The sequence below is a fragment of the Macrobrachium nipponense genome, chromosome 11 (genome assembly GCF_015104395.2).
Source record: "Macrobrachium nipponense isolate FS-2020 chromosome 11, ASM1510439v2, whole genome shotgun sequence".
In the NCBI taxonomy this organism is placed as follows: domain Eukaryota; kingdom Metazoa; phylum Arthropoda; class Malacostraca; order Decapoda; family Palaemonidae; genus Macrobrachium; species Macrobrachium nipponense.
The window spans coordinates 8,500,256-8,516,500 of record NC_061087.1 but is presented as its reverse complement, the minus strand read 5'-3'; the positions used below and the strand labels follow the sequence as shown (position 1 = coordinate 8,516,500).

Here is a 16,245-nt window from a genome sequence, read left to right as displayed (position 1 = left end):
CCAAGAGTGTTCCAGGACGACTTCAAGCAGTTAAAAAGAAGCGTGGGGGTCGCACCAAGTATTAGAACCCTTAAAAACATCAATCAAGCACATCACAGCATCGTAGTGAATAAGTATTCCGAGGTACTGCGTGCATGCAGTAGGATCTATAGGACGCGTCAATCATTTTACCCAAACTGTATATATATATATATATATATATATATATATATAGATATATATATATATATATATATTATATATATATATATATATATATACTATATATATATAATATATATACACATATATATATACATATATATACACATCATAAAACTATATATACACTATTATAAAATATTATATATATATATATATATATATATATATATATATATATATATATCGGTTAAGCATATATGAAAATATATTAATTCCGAGGTAGAGCGAATTAGATATTAACCCTCTTACGCCGGAGCGGTAAATAAAAAATTGTCTCCCGTTTGCCGGAGGGGTTTCGGAGTGAGCGTGGAAGCGGAAAAAATATTTTTGTCAAAAAATCACAGCGCGCTTAGTTTTTAAGATTAAGAGTTCATTTTTGGCTCCTTTTTTTGTCATTGCCTGAAGTTTAGTATGCAACCATCAGAAATGAAAAAAATAATCATTAACATATATAAATAATGCGATATATGATAGCGCAAAAACAAAATTTCATATATACAGTAAGTCCTCGGGTTACGCTGGTCTCGACTTACGATGTTTCGTGGTTACGAACGCGCCCCCATAAAAATATAAAAAATAATATTTTGCGTCGTTCCGTCTTACGCGGTTTAGCGTCGTAAGCAACGTAAACAAACGCGAACTAGTTCCGGGCGCACGGCGGAAGAATACGCTTTGTGGGGGAGAGGACGGCGTCGCTTCGCTACGCTGCATTCCTCGCCCATACGCCATTTTGGTTGTTTACACTGCCTCTCTCTCCCTCGTGTTGTATCGTTTTTGTAACTTTTTGCTCTTTGTTATGGCTCCCAAGCGCAAGGCGGACTCTTCTGATGGTAGTGCATCGAAGAAAAGAAAGGCCATCACCATGGAAATTAAAGTGGACATTATAAAGCGATCTGAGAAGGGAGAAACGCCAACAAACATTGGCCGCTCGCTTGGCCTTAGCCGTTCGACCGTTGCTACCATTATCAAAGATAAGGAGAGCGCATCGTTGAACATGTGAAAGGATCTGCTCCTATGAAAGCGACAGTGATAACTAAGCAGCGTAGTGGTCTAATAATTGAAATGGAAAGGTTATTGGTGCTTTGGTTGGAAGACCAAAATCAACGGCGTATCCCAGTCAGCCTTATGGTGATTCAGGAGAAGGCGAAAAAGATTGTTTGAACGGTTAAAAAAGAAAAGGGGGAGGGAAGTGAAAGTGAAGAGTTTGTGGCTAGTAGGGGTTGGTTTATGCGATTTAAGGCTCGGGCCAATTACCATAACCTTAAATTGCAAGGTGAAGCTGCTAGTGGGGATGAGAAAGCAGCGAGTGAATTTCCTAAAGCGTGTCTGAGATAATTAAGGAGGGGGGTTATTCTGCTCAGCAAGTGTTTAACGTAGACGAGACAGGTTTGTTTTGGAAACGTATGCCTAACCGCACTTACATCGCCAAGGAGGAGAGTCAGCACCCGGTCATAAAGCCAGCAAGGAGAGGCTAAACTTTACTTCTTGGGGGTAAATGCTGCTGGCGACTTCAAACTGAAGCCCTTGTTGGTGTATCAGGCTGAAAATCCAAGGGCACTCAAGGGCATTTGGAAGGGTCAACTACCAGTAATTTGGAAGTCCAACAAGAAGGCTTGGGTGACACTTGCAGTGTTGAGGACTGGTTCGTAAACCATTTTGTTCCAAGTGTGGAGCGGTATTGCGCCTCCAAGGGTATCCCCTTTAAGGTGTTGCTAGTGCTGGACAATGCCCCTGGACACCCTGCCCAGCTGGGAGACTTCAACCCTAATGTCAAGGTGGTTTACCTTCCACCTAATACCACGGCCCTTTTACAGCCTATGGACAAGGAGTGATTGCTTCGTTCAAGGCCTACTACCTACGAAGGACAATTGCTATGGCTTTACAGGCAACTGAAACCAAGGAGGACTTGACTCTGAAGGACTTTTGGAAATCCTACAACATCCTTGATGCTGTAAAGAACATTGCTAATTCCTGGGAGGAGGTTAAGCAAACAAACATGAATGGTGTCTGGAAGAAAATTTGTCCTCAATTTGTGAATGATTTCCATGGGTTGAGGACACAGTTCAGCTAGTTGTCAAGAACGTTGTTGCCCTGAGTAAGGAAATCAATTTGGAGATGGAGGTTGATGATGTTACAGAGCTGCTGGAGTCTCATGGCGAGGAGTTATCTGCTGAGGACCTGATACAACTGGAGAAGCAGATGATAGAGGAAGAAGAAGAAGCACCCACCCCAGAGCCTAAGGCTTTCACAAGGCAGGACTTGATAAGAGGTTTTGCAGAGTTGCAGCAAGCGTTGTCAACTTTTGAGGCTCAGGATCCCAACTTGGACAGGTTCACTAGGGTTTCCAGAGGCGTCATGGATTTGATGCAGTTACAAGGAGATCTTGGATGAAAAGAGGTCGCTCTCTGTTCAGACTAACCTGGAGCAGTATTTTAAGAAGGTAGAGAGGCCTGCAGGAGATCCTGTACCCTCTACCTCAGCTGCCTCTGCTAATCCAGACTCGCCTGCCCCACAATCTCCAGCACCTTCTGAATGTTCTGCTAACCCAGACTCACCTGCCCCAGTATCTCCAGCACCTTCTGTAGGTTCTGCCTCACCTAAAGACTCACCTGCCCCAACATCTCCAGTAGTATGTTCTGCCTCACCTCAGAATCACCTGCCTCAGCATCTCCAGTACTAGTATGTTCTGCCTCACCTCAAGAATCACCTGCCTCAGCATCTCCAGCTTAACTGGAGGTTCTTTTTCTCTTCACTAACCTCCCCCAGTCTCTCCAGCACCGCAGCTTCCTCTCCAGTGTGCAAGCCAATCAAACTAATAAAGGTAAGGAATTGTTCTCTCGTTGTTATTGATAGATATTTACATTAAATCATGTGGTATTTTTCAATGTTCCGACTTACGCTGAAAATCGTGTTACGACGCATCGTAAGAACGGATCAACGTCGTAACTTGAGGACCCCCTGTAATTGTATTCAAATCGCGATGTGCGCAAAACGGTTAACCTCTTCATTACCGAAAGTTTGTTTGGAGGTAGGTGGGTACCACCATTCAAGTCTACTACACCGCACCGGATGCATAAAGGTGGTACGCATAGTACCACCAAAACTCCTCTTTTCAGATAGGGACTTCCAATCATTCTGTAATTTCGGTTTGAAGAGTTTGGAGCAAAATAAACAGTATGACACGATGCCAGACGTATGATGAACCCAAAAAAATATTATTATTGCTTATAGTAGTGTGTAGGTGACAAATGAACTGCGTCTCAACAAAAAATCACAAAACCAGACAAGCGTAAACATGTAATAACTTCTACCCAAGTAAAAAACCAGTTGTATCATCATTTACTGTATTTATTTATTTATTCACATTACATTTTACAAATAAAAGATATGAACACCAGATAAATGAAGGTAGAAATAAAGCCTTATAGTAACTTATATATATAAAAAAACCAAACCAGAGAAAAAGCGAAAAAGCGATTTTTTTCTGAGGACAAGAAACTTGAAAAATTAGTTTAGAAACCCCACCCCCTGATACCCCTAAAGTTGTTTTCTGTGATGAAACTAATCTTAGAAAACGTAGAAAATGACATTGACCAATTTTTGAAAGATATACTATAAAATTTGCGATTTCCATATTTATTGGCGGGGCTTTCGCTTTAGTTTTTGCTCTTTATTTTTGTTATTACGTGCTTATTTACGGTTCTATTTTGATAATACTTTATGTGCATGTTCCAGGTGCGATATACCAACATTCTGTAAGACCGCATTTCTATTCAAGACCATAGTTTTCTCACCGACCACCAGTGTCCCTTGTACAAGGGACACTGAGTTTCACATTTTTTTTTTCATAAAATCATTTATTTTCCCTGTAGGATGATAAAACTAACAGAGAATATGCGTTATTATAGTGCTAATAATACTTGATAATTTCATTAGCCTGTCTTGATTAGTGTATTTTTGGCAAATATTTTTACGATCGGCACCCCTCCAAACTTGAGTCACTACCGAGAGATTCAGTTCGGCAGCAAACTCAATGTTTACATTCTGCTCACCCACCCGGTAAAGAGGGGTTAAAGGTAACAAGTTACTTTTTTTTTTTTCGTTGTAATGTACACTAAATTGCGATCATTTTGGTATATAAGACATTGTAAAACAATAAAAGCAACACAGTGAAAATATTATCACAAAATAAGGCATGAATTCGTAACGCGCGGACGTAAACAAATATTTTTTTCAAAAATTCTCCATAAATCTAAATATTGTCCTAGAGACTTCCAATTTCTTTCAAAATGAAGACAAATGATTGAATATTACTATACTGTAAGAGTATTAGCTTACAGTTTTCGACCATATCTGACGAGTTAAAGTTGACCGAATGTCAAATTTTTATATATATATATATATATATATTTTATATGCAATTATTTCGGAAATAAGAAAAGCTACAACCTTCAAATATTTTTTGTTTTATTCTACATTGAAATTACGCACATTTTCATATATAAAACTATGAAATGCCTAATATGAAACGGAGCAAATATTCCGAGAATGGGACGTACGCATTTCGGAGATTTGTGGCGGAGAATCCGCGCGCGGAGGGAAGGAAAGATTTTTTTTTAAATTCACCATAAATCTAAATATTTTGCTAGAGACTTTGAATTTGTTTCAAGATGAAGATAAATGACTGAATATTACTAGACTGTAAGAGTTTTAGCTTACAATTGCGTTTTTCGACCATTTTGGTAGAGTCAAATTTGACCGAACGTGGTTTTTTTCTCTATTTATCGTGATTTATATACAAATATTTCAAAAATGAGAAAAGCTACAACCTTCAATTATTTTTTGTTGTATTCTACATGAAATTGCGCACATTTTCATATATAAAACTTTATGTTACGGCTAATTTAAAATGGTTCAAACATTACCACAATCGCACGTATGATTTTTTCGGAAGAGTTACCGCCCGGACGTAAAGAAAATGTTATTTTTTTCATAAATTCACCATAAATCAAAATATTGTGCTAGAGACTTCCAATTTGTTGCAAAATGAAGGTAAATGCTTGAATATTACTAGAATATAAGCGTTTTAGCTTACAATTGTGTTTTTCGACCATTGTGGTAGAGTCAAATTTGACCGAAGGTTGAAATTTTGGCAATTATCGTTATTTATATGAAAATATCTCAAAACTGATAAAAGCTACAACCATGGGTTGTTTTTGATTGTATTGTGCATAAAATTGTGCACATTTCCATATATAAAACTTTATATAATGGCTAATTTTAAAATGGTGCAAACATTACCACAATTGCATGTATGATTTTTTTCGGAAGAGTTACTGCGCGGACGTAAGGAAAAAGTTTTTTCATAAATTCACCATAAATCGAAATATTGTGCTAGAGACTTCCAATTAGTTGCAAAATTAAGGTAAATGATTGACTATTACTAAAATATAAGCGTTTTAGCTTACAATTGCGTTTTTCGACCATTTCGGTAGAGTCAAAGTTGACCGAAGGTTGAAAGTTTGGCAATTATCGTTATTTATATGAAAATATCTCAAAACTGATAAAAGCTACAATCATGAGTATTTTATTGTTGTATTTTACATAAAAATGCGCACATTTTCATATGTAATACTTCATGTAACGGCTAATTTACAATGGTACAAAAATTTTGTCAAAGTGACGAAATAATTTCCGAGATGTGTCACACATACTTTTTAGTGCGGCAAGAAAGAAATTCGCGCTTGCGCGCCTGCGTAACGATTGTAAACAAAACAACACCTTGATCCGTGAACTCCCAGCATCCCCCAAGGCGCGTGATTCAAAAGTTTTAGGCTGGTAGGCCTATAAGTATTTTTCCGCGAATTTAAAAAAAAAACTTTTGTAAGTCGACGTAAAATACGTCCAGTCGGCACACGGGAGACAAAAAATGTTGACGTAAAATATGTCCAGTCGGCGTAAGAGGGTTAAAGGACATTGTAGCTCGATGTATGTATATGAATCACGGTAATGGGATATATATATATATATATATATATATATATATATATATATATATATATATATATATATATATATATATATATGTAGATTTCTTTTCTGATACTGGCCTAGCATTGCATCATTAGCTTGTAAAGCTCAAATACCACAGTAAATAAACTACAAAATAGTAGAAAAGTTAATTCAATTTCTTTTCTCAAATGATACCAGATTATGTTTATACAAAATTATATACATTGTTTAGTAGAGATACTATGTATACTGTATGTTGATTAGGAAAAGTTAGGTTTTAAATGTAAGAGTGAAAAGATAGTTCTAACTAAATACCCATATCCTTTGCAGTATGTGACAGTATAATTTGTATTCTATTTGCCATTGACTTTTTTCTTTTATGCTCTGCCAAATGTACATGGACCTTGGAATTGGTTGCCTGGCTGTAATTTAACTGTGATAACATTTATTTTGCATTTATAACAGATTTACCTAATAGGCATCTTGATTATGTGTCCTTTATGAGACCTCCTTTAGTAGTTAATGGAAGGTGATGGTATTCCTCTGTAAGATTACCAGTTTAAAAGGTGTTCTGTGTATTTGTTCATAGTTACACATACTGTATATGTATGTATAGATATATATATATATATATATATATATATATATATATATATATATATATAATTAGCTTTTAAGGCAGTTTTCTGCTGTCAGGGTATATCTAGGCCATCATGAGTCTAGTTTCTGTCACCTAAAAATTGGCTAGTGCAGTAGTTTCCCATTCTTTTATAAAAATCAAGCAGATAGTAATTATTAGGTTGTGAGTATGAATAAAGAAAGTTTTTGCATTATTTAGGTGATAATTTTATTATGCCTTTTTCTTTGCCAAATTTAGATAGTGTGTGTGGAAGGCTTAATAATATAGTAATTAAAATTACAAAATGATTACACTTAGTGATGAAAATTGGTCCTAGTTTACCCAGTGTAGCAATTAGAATACTGTAATGATAAGGAAACAGCAAAAGGGCAGTAAAGGTATTTTGATTATTCTCAGAATGTTATCTCCATCACAAATTAGCATATAACGTTACACAATATTTTATCAAGCTTTCTGTGCATATGAAACAGAAACATACATTATTAAAGCATCAGTATGCAGTCCATTTGAAAAATATACTTTAGACTGAGGAATATGAATGATGTAAATGGTTTGGCGCAGACAGTACAATTTGTCCATCATTAATACTGTTGTGTGTTTGTTTTGCAGAGACATGAAATGAAAAGGCAAAATCCTGAATCATACAGTTTTGATGAGCTTCTAAATACAGGTTTGATGAGGAGTGCAGATCAGAGATTTGAGCATCAAATGTTAGGTCTGCCTTTAACCACAGCCAAGAAACCTCAGAATTTAGGTAAAAAGACAGGTATGGGCAAACAAAATGATATCATTCCTAAATTGCCTGTCAAGAAATCAGGACAAATTATACAAACAGCTGCAAGACCATCCTATCAGATCAAGGTTTTTGGAGGGAAAAAAGTATACTTACCAGTGAACCAGAAAAAAACAAAAGCACAGCCAAACCAGGTTAAAGTGAATAAGCCAAATAAACAAACAGAAGAAAATAAGCCTTTGAATCCAGCAGGTCCAAAACCTCCCAATAACAAAAATGAAACGAAGAAAAAAAAAGCTGAAAAAAAGCAAGCAGATATAAATGATAAAAATGGAGATCCCCCGAGTAATAATTCAGAAAGGTTAATGAGTGAAGATAGTCAAGATGTAGTAGTTGAAGATACAACAGAAGTGTTGGCCACTTCTCAAGAAAGTGCTGGAGAGTCGCAAGCTTGTGATGAAGCAAAAGGAAGTGATAAAGGTGCAGAAAGCAGTTTAGAATGTACGGGAGAAAATGGTGAAGGTAAGTGTGGTGGTGATGATAACTGTGAGGAAACCAAAAATAAAAGGCAAGTTATTCCGGAAAAAGTTGAAGGAAAACAACCAGAGTCTGATCGTTGGGTTGATGCAGCAGAAGATGGTTACTAAGAAATGCTTTTATGCTTAGCACATTCTGTACTGAGTCTGAAGAGAGTATGGCCTCCTATGGGGAAAATACTAAAAATTTTAGAAGCATCTCAGGACCTTGAAGGTAAATGATCTGGGTTTCTTTTTACCCTCTGGAAAAGGGAATATAATTGTGATTTTGTGTGTAAGAGATTTATATATTTTTACATTAAAGGTAGTTAGATGCATATTGTTATGAATTACCATCTCAAGAGTGTCATCAATAATTTTTTTGTAGAAATTTATTATACCAAAGAAAATTAAACTTAAAAATAATGGCATTATGAGTTTCTGTTGATGTCATTCTGAATATTTTCCCGAAGTTTTGGTCATGTATTACAAGTTTAGATTTTGATTTAACAAGCAGCATATCTGTGCATTGAATTTGGAACTTGTTCATCTAAGTATATTTTTCTACTGGAATGAGTTCATAACAGGAATACAAATATATATTATGAATGATTATTAAAAGACCATAGTTGGTGATTAAAGGCATTAACTATCTCAGAGCTAATTAAACCCCTTTGGTGGAGAAATGTGTTGGATTGGTTCTTGATTTCTATAACAGAAGAACTTCATTTGGCCCACTGAAATATTTAATTTAATATATAATTGTGGTGTATGAAATTTTAATTGTTTGAAACATTTAATCCTTAAATAATGTGGAAAATGTACAAGTACTAAGTTGCAAGTGACCAAGGGCTGTTGTAGTCCCGAAGGGTTTTGCAATTCGTATAGAGTAAGTAAGTGGCCAAGAGTTTACTAAGGACAGCCTTGTTTTCACATATTTTACCACCAAAATGGTTACACACTTGTATAATTAGCATATTCGATATTTGAATAAGGCTTTTATTTATACTACTGCTTTTGTTTTCTTTGAAGTAAAAATTTCATATAGAATTTTGAAGGAATGATTCATTTGGTTTAGCAGTTGTATATTTAAAAGTATAAAAAGTTTTATCTGTGTATCATCAAATTTTTGAAAGCAACTCATATAGGTTTTTTGTGTTGCAATCATATATTTGATGTAATGCTCAGATATTGGATGTGCTACTGAAGAGAAATATATTATTTATATTATCTTTTCTCATCTGTTACACATGTTTTTTCTTTTAGTCTGTGAGTGGGCATGGTTTACTCTTATGTAAGTATCCTTTTTCTTTTTGATTGAGAAACTTGCTGGAAGTACCATATTCAGGTTACTTTCATGTAAGGATGTCATTTCTAAATATGCTAGAGAAGAGACAATGTTATAGTAAGAGGCTTCTGCATATGAAAACCTTGGATATGAGTTATTGTCATATAAGTTGAAAGATGTCTAAGATTTTAATGTCAGTTGGTTTCCTTTGTAGCTTGCTTATGATGTACTCCTTATAGTTGTCACTAACAATAAATAGATACGTTGTATTATATGTTACAGGGATTTTGTCACACTAAATGTGCCAGTTTTGCAGCAATGTTGCAGAATTTTCAGCAAAAACATATTTTAAGTCAGGTTATACTTTCCCAATTTTGATTTAGTTTGTATTTTTAAACCTGCATTATTTTCTATGATAAAGTATTTTTACCAGACCCCCATTATAGTTTGCTTAAATAGTCAGTTGATAGATATGTAAGGAGTTTGTGTCTATAGTATAACATTGCCGCTGGAACCTCAATTTCCAAGAATATTAACTTTGTGTGTGTAGCATTTCTTGCTATGCATTTTAAACACGATTTTCCTGAAAGAATTGTGGTATTACTGTACTGTGCATTGAACAGTAAAAGATCTTTTATGTAAGAACTACTGTTCATTGACAATTATAATTAGTACACTAAAGTGCAATCTGTGATACAGTTGCATTGCATGTTCCAGTATATTGGTCTTTGTCTGAGCAAAATGTGTCACCCTATGCTCTCGCCATTTTGCTTTGATATAATCATGAGTTGAGCTATGTATGTTTCCTCATGATAAGGATGATATTTTTATAGTGTTTCGAGAAGGATTTTTAATGTGATGCCTTTTATGTGTTGAATACTTCTGCCTAGAATTTTTGGCTGTTAACAAGTTTTCGTGAGGATCAGGTCATTCAAGTCCTGTTACGATTTAAAAGCAGCCATCGTCAAATGGAGTAATTTGCTCTAACTTTTTAAATCATGTTCAGGGCAGTTTGTGCCTGTGGTATTTGATGCTACAGTATCTAACAGGCATTTAAGGGGAGCCTAAAATGCCCTGTGTGTGAAGTTCAATATGTTACTTCAAATACGTGTAGATTTATATTAGGAGTGGTTAAAAGTATAACTACATGTATTTTACAGATACACTAGGATAAAGAATTCCTAGCCATACCAGACACATTCTGCAGTTAAGTAGGTCTTGGATCTTGTTGACTTGAGAATGCTTGTCTGCTCTTTAACTTCAACTTGGAAGTAAATACAATCGCTGCTTTATTGTGCTAAGAGATAGAAATACTGTTTTACCAGAGAACAGACTTGGAAAAAGTTGAGAACACCCACTCTTCTTATCTTAGGAAATACCTTGAATAGTTTTTTCCTCCTCCATTATGGTGTTATTCTTGGGTGGGTTATGGATGGGAAATCAGTCTTAATTATTAATTTGCAATGTTAATGGCATTAGAATTCTTTTAAGTACCACTATTTTTAGTCTCACGGTTCCTGTATTTGGCCAATACATATTGTCTGCCAATTTTGGCTTTTTGTTAGTAGCCTGTCTCTACTGCAATTTCAGCATTATATTGGTTCCTGGCATAATGTTTGCTAGCATTATTTGTAAATGATTTGAGCTTGTAAACTTATGGAGTTATATACTCAAGCCTCTCTAACTTTAATCTGGCAAATTCAAGAAATTTCTTGAAGTACATTAATGAGAGCAATTATTCATGCATTAATGCTGTCATATTATGTACAATTATGCAAGTCTTTTAATGCAGTCTGTAGTAAGGTTTTCACTTAGTTTTGAAAGAGTAAAGAATATTAGGTATTGGTTAATTTTTTCTCAGTTTTTTATTTCAAGGAATGTATTTTAGGATTGTATTCAGATAAGTTTGGACACATTTTTGAATTGTCCAGGCTTATTGGATTTTAGATTGAGAGAGAAAGTTAGAATTTTATCTTGGTCAATTTTAATGGCATGAAGAAAAGTTGAGCATAACCACATTAGCATAAAAGATTTTGGCATTGCATGAAGATTTCATTGAAAAGAAACAATGCCCAAGTTATTTGAAATTGTATTTCAAATGAAGTAGTGTTACTCCTAGTTGATATCTGCCATATGGTTTTTATGTAAGATGCAGATTTGGTTATGATGAGTCTCATAACACAATCTGTATTACCTTTTCGTTAAGAAGGTTTGAAAAGACTACGTTAGGAAAACTGACTTGATCATAATTATATGAAAGTGCAGGGGTAAATAAAGTTGCTTCTTAGAGGAGTGTACTATGTGCTATATCCACTGTTTGAAATGTGTGCGAGCACTATACTATACTGTTAAGATTGCCTTAGAATTGGTTACATATCTCAGTGGATAACTATAGCTCTGAGAATTATGAACCATTGCTATTGCAAGCCTTCATTCATCCATTAAAGGATAATATGAAATGGTGACCATTATCCTTGCTAGATAGGTTCAGGGTCATCCCTGTTTATTACAGTTAGCTAGTTAATGAAAGAAATTGAAGAGTTTCAATTTTCTCCATTAAATTGTAATGGATGAATGAGCATGATACTGTAGGTATTGGTTTTAAAATTTAATCTCTATTATTCTTTGTGGTTATATAGCAACATGCAAGATGGGAAATTTTGTTCGTCAATAAACACTGCATTTAATTGCATCTTTTATTTCTCCTTAATGATCACAGCTGGCCATGTGAGATTCCTTCAGTGTTTGGGAAGTTAGGGTGATGTCAGCAGTACAACTCTGAGGAAGTATGTGTACCATGTAACATTAGCTAGCAGGATTGTAAGCTCTTATAATCTTTTTTTTGAATGATGAACCAGTTAATTGTAATTATCATCTACTCCATGTAAAATGGTTGTGTTCATACCAACTTGGAAGGAGTTGAATAAAAAAATGATGATTGTGTGCATTAAGTTCACACTGCTGTCCTACCCCGAAAGTCCTTGACCTGTTGCTACTATAGAGGATGACAGCAAAGGGGCAATGTCCCAGTACTGTGATGTTAAACGTGCAGGTCTGGAAGCCTTCCACCACATCTACCTTTATTCTTTTCTCAATATCACTTCCTATATCAAAATAGACTGTGACGGAAACTAAAATGAGATGATACTTCAAATTAGTATTTGTCATAATTTAATAGACTTACCTGAGTCTGATAAAAGTATTAAAAGTATGTTGTACTAACCAGAGAAATCTGGTAAGCACACTCGGATGATGGACCAAGTGTGCTCAAGTGAACAACCTTGTGCTTAGTGGCCCTGTAGGGGTGTAGTGCCATCAGTACACCTCATGGGGTGTGTAGGCATTACTAAAGGTTCTTTGAAGTGTCCCTTTGGTCCATAGCTGCAACCCCTTTTATTCCTTTCACTTTAATCCTATTCATATTATCTTTCTTCCATCTGACCTTCCACCCTCTCTTACCAGCGCAAGAAGAGCCTTTTTTAGGCTCAGAGTGAAACCAATCTTAAATTCTATCTTATCCTATCCACCCTCTCTTAATTATTTCATAGTGCAACTGGGAGGTTTTCCTCCTGTTATACCTTTCAGACCTACCTACTGTCAATTTTCTTTCCAGTGCTGAATGACCTCTAGGTCCCAGTGCTTGGCCTTTGGCCTAGACACTATATTCAATTCAGTTCATCATACTTAGTGGATAACCAGCAGATTACACTAGAGCTGGATGTACTTGTTTGGGTGGATGGTGACAAAGAATGCATTCACATGTTCAAAACCAGCCCTTTCCTCTTTTGTCATTGTGAAGGTAAACTGTGAACAAATGTTTGCATGCACACAACTAGTTTTCTTCCATTCCTCTTTGTGCCTGAGGGTGGATGGTGAACAAACGCTTGCACACAAGTGAAATGCTTTCCTTTTTGCACAGGGATATCCCTCACTCATTCAACTTCACTTAACATTTCTTTGTTCCTACACGAATACTAACCATTGGTCTTTACATAGGAATTCCCGTGAGGGTCAACGTTTTTAAACGGCCTTCCAGGATTCCCGTGTTCACGTTCCTCTGGGACAGATGCAAATTGCAGTAGAAGTGCTTGACGCCTTGTCCTCTGCTTCGCCATCAGATTGTTTTTGTTGTAATGCTGGTCCGTCTCCCAAGGGGATATTACCCCTTCAGGGAGAGAGGGAAAAGCTACATTTTGTTCTTTAGCATTTTACATTTGTTATATGGAAGATATTTTGAAAACATTTGTATTATTATATTAATGTTTATTGGTCATACGCGAACAAACCTGTGGTCTTAACAATAGGATAATTTTCTAGCTCCTAGCTGGATGTGGTTAAAACGCAGATGAAAAGCAAGGAATCTTGTGAGATCTGGCAACACGTGTGTATATCCGGTGAAAATTGGTCAAAGACTACGCACCCACGCCACAGCGTTCAGTCTTTTTCTTAACCGCCTGGGTGAAAGTCTCAGTTGCCCTCTCGGCCTTTTACCTGGTTCATTGCCTGATTTTGCTTGTGTTTGTGTGTGTGTGTATTATGGCTTCTGCTCTTTCTCGGCCTCACCAATGTATGTGCCCGGGAAGTCAAGGTTTCCTGTGTTCTTGTTTCCTGGCTTCTTCAGCTATAGACCCACACTCCACATGCAGTAGGTGTCGTGCTAATGTTTGTACCATAACGAATCCCTGCCTGGAATGTCGTGCATGGCCTAGAGAGCAGTGGAAGTTATTTTTTTAATAAGAGGGAGCATTGTAGAGTTTCTACTCTTCCTTTGTGGGAAGGGTTTTCATCTCCTTGCCCTGATGCTTTGTCTTCTTCCGCAGGCACACCCCATGATGCTAATGTCATCCTGCCTTTGTCTCCTTCCTTTTTGTCCATCAATTTGTTGGAAGTTTCAAGAGGTCCTCAGGCTGATTTATTGTGTTAGGTCACCCCCTCTTCCTCGGAAGTAAATTTGCTTCCTGTGAGGGAGGAGGCTATTTCATGTTTCTTTTATTTCAGATTTGGAGGCATCTAAAATGGCAGCGCACCGGGCATCGCTTGGGCTATGGGGTTCACCCTCCTTGGAGGGTTTGCTGACGCATTTTATGAATGCTTGCCTCTCCCAGCCCTTACCCCCCTCCTCCTGGCCTTGTCTTCGTTGGTGGCCAGGGTCAGCCATTTTGTATCGCTCTGTCAGTGATGCCTGCTGCTTTCTTGGGTCGAGGGGAAGCCGTGACGTCAGCACTGCTGCTGACGTCACTGCCATCGATGATGTCACTCTCAGTTCCGTCAGTGTCGTCTTTCCCAGCAATGTAGCGTTGTCAGTTGGGGCTGCTGCGCTGCTTCACTCTTCTGTGTCGTCATTGTTTGCTCCCGTGGCGTCATTGCTGCCCATCCAGTACTGGCCCCTCTTGCAGATCTGTCTGAGGCTTTATGTCGGTGGTTCTTGAGAGATTGGATTCTGTTTTGGAAGATAGGTTTGCTGCCATGTAACAGATAACAATCCTTATTGCTTGTTCCCTCGTAGCCTTGGTGTCTTGAGAAAACAATCCTTATTGCTTGTTCCCTCGTAACCTTGGTGTCTGTGAGACTCGAGCTTTGATATTGCTTCTGTGTATGTTTTAATTAAAAAAGTACCTCCTGGGTACTACATGGTAGCAGAGCGTGGTTTGAGGGACTGCGGCGATCGTCTTGGAGATTGAATTTTACTACGAAAGATAAAAGAAAATGATGAGCAGCTAAAAGTTCCCGAACATCGGGGAGGGGGAGTAATCCTGAAGTTCTGTGTGTAAGTTTCCGCAAATGTGAAGCCGTCTGTGAGAAGGAAAACCAATGGATTTCGGCTTAAGAACTGGAAAGGGAGTATTGGTTCTGTCGACCAGAGTGCTTCGGGGAGCAGATATCATGGATAGATGAAGAAAACAAATTTGTTGTGATGATGCTGAACTGTTGATACATGGTGAGGCAGACGACCTGAGCCTGAAGTTGTGAGAGCCAAAGAATGGTAATTACGAGTCTTCACAGTAGCTTAATCCTTTTGCTGTTTTGAGGGTTTGTGAGTGCTTGGGGATCTTCGGGAAGAAACCTTGAACCCTGATGTTACTATCTACAATAAAGTGAAATGCAGTTATAATCAGAAATTGTTGATATATATTTTTTTCCCTCACGAGGAAAGATGGCGTCTTCAGAATACTCTGCAGTTTCCTTACCAGGATACATTGAAGATGAAAGTGAGCTTATGAACCAGTTGACCCGACTGGCTAACTTTGGAACCATAAACAATGCTAGAAGTTTTATTTTCAAATTTTGTCATAAGTGTAAAGACCCGGTATTCGAACATAAAGAAAATGGAGATGAGAGCAAGTGTGAAAATAATGAGTTGAATTTAGGTGAAGAGGAACAGGTAAAACGGTGGCTAGAAACAAATGAACTTTTTGAGGCAGCAAAAAATCAGTTAGATCAAAGGTATGGACAGTGCAATAAACTATTTAAAAACAGAGCAACCAATATTTCGCATCAGAAAAACTTTCACAAAAAGTGGGATTTTGGTAAAGAAACTAACAGGATAGTGTATGAAAAGAGTGATATGGATGAAAGACTAGACAAATTATTGAAAATCATTGAAACAAATTTTGAGATAAACCAAGTTGGAAGTGGAAATAACCATGTTAATTTAGTTAAAAATTGGAAAGCTCCAATCTGGACTAATGGCCAGGATTTTGAAAGTTATTGCCATCAATTTAAGGCAATGGAATTTACAGACAACCATTCCTCCAATTCAAAAATTTTTTGAATTAGTGGATAGTTTAAAGACAGAGAGATATGAGGATTATGAGAATTTGTGTCAAGAGAAGTTATAGAAAAAGTAAACACT

The 16,245-nt window shown here is 36.8% G+C and overlaps 1 protein-coding gene across 4 annotated transcripts in view; it reads left to right on the top strand.

Moving 5' to 3' along the window:
- Positions 1–12,079, top strand: part of LOC135219250 (uncharacterized) — a 161,369-nt gene extending 149,290 nt beyond the window's left edge. For 3 of the 4 annotated variants that reach the window (XM_064256009.1, XM_064255900.1, XM_064256094.1), the window contains exon 7: positions 7,466–12,079. In XM_064256009.1, coding sequence (XP_064112079.1) covers positions 7,466–8,236 — 771 coding nt within the window. In that variant the 3' untranslated portion in view covers positions 8,237–12,079. The remainder of the gene's footprint in view (positions 1–7,465) is intronic. The other variant, XR_010315406.1, reaches the window with a different exon arrangement.
- Positions 12,080–16,245: the final 4,166 nt, after the last annotated feature.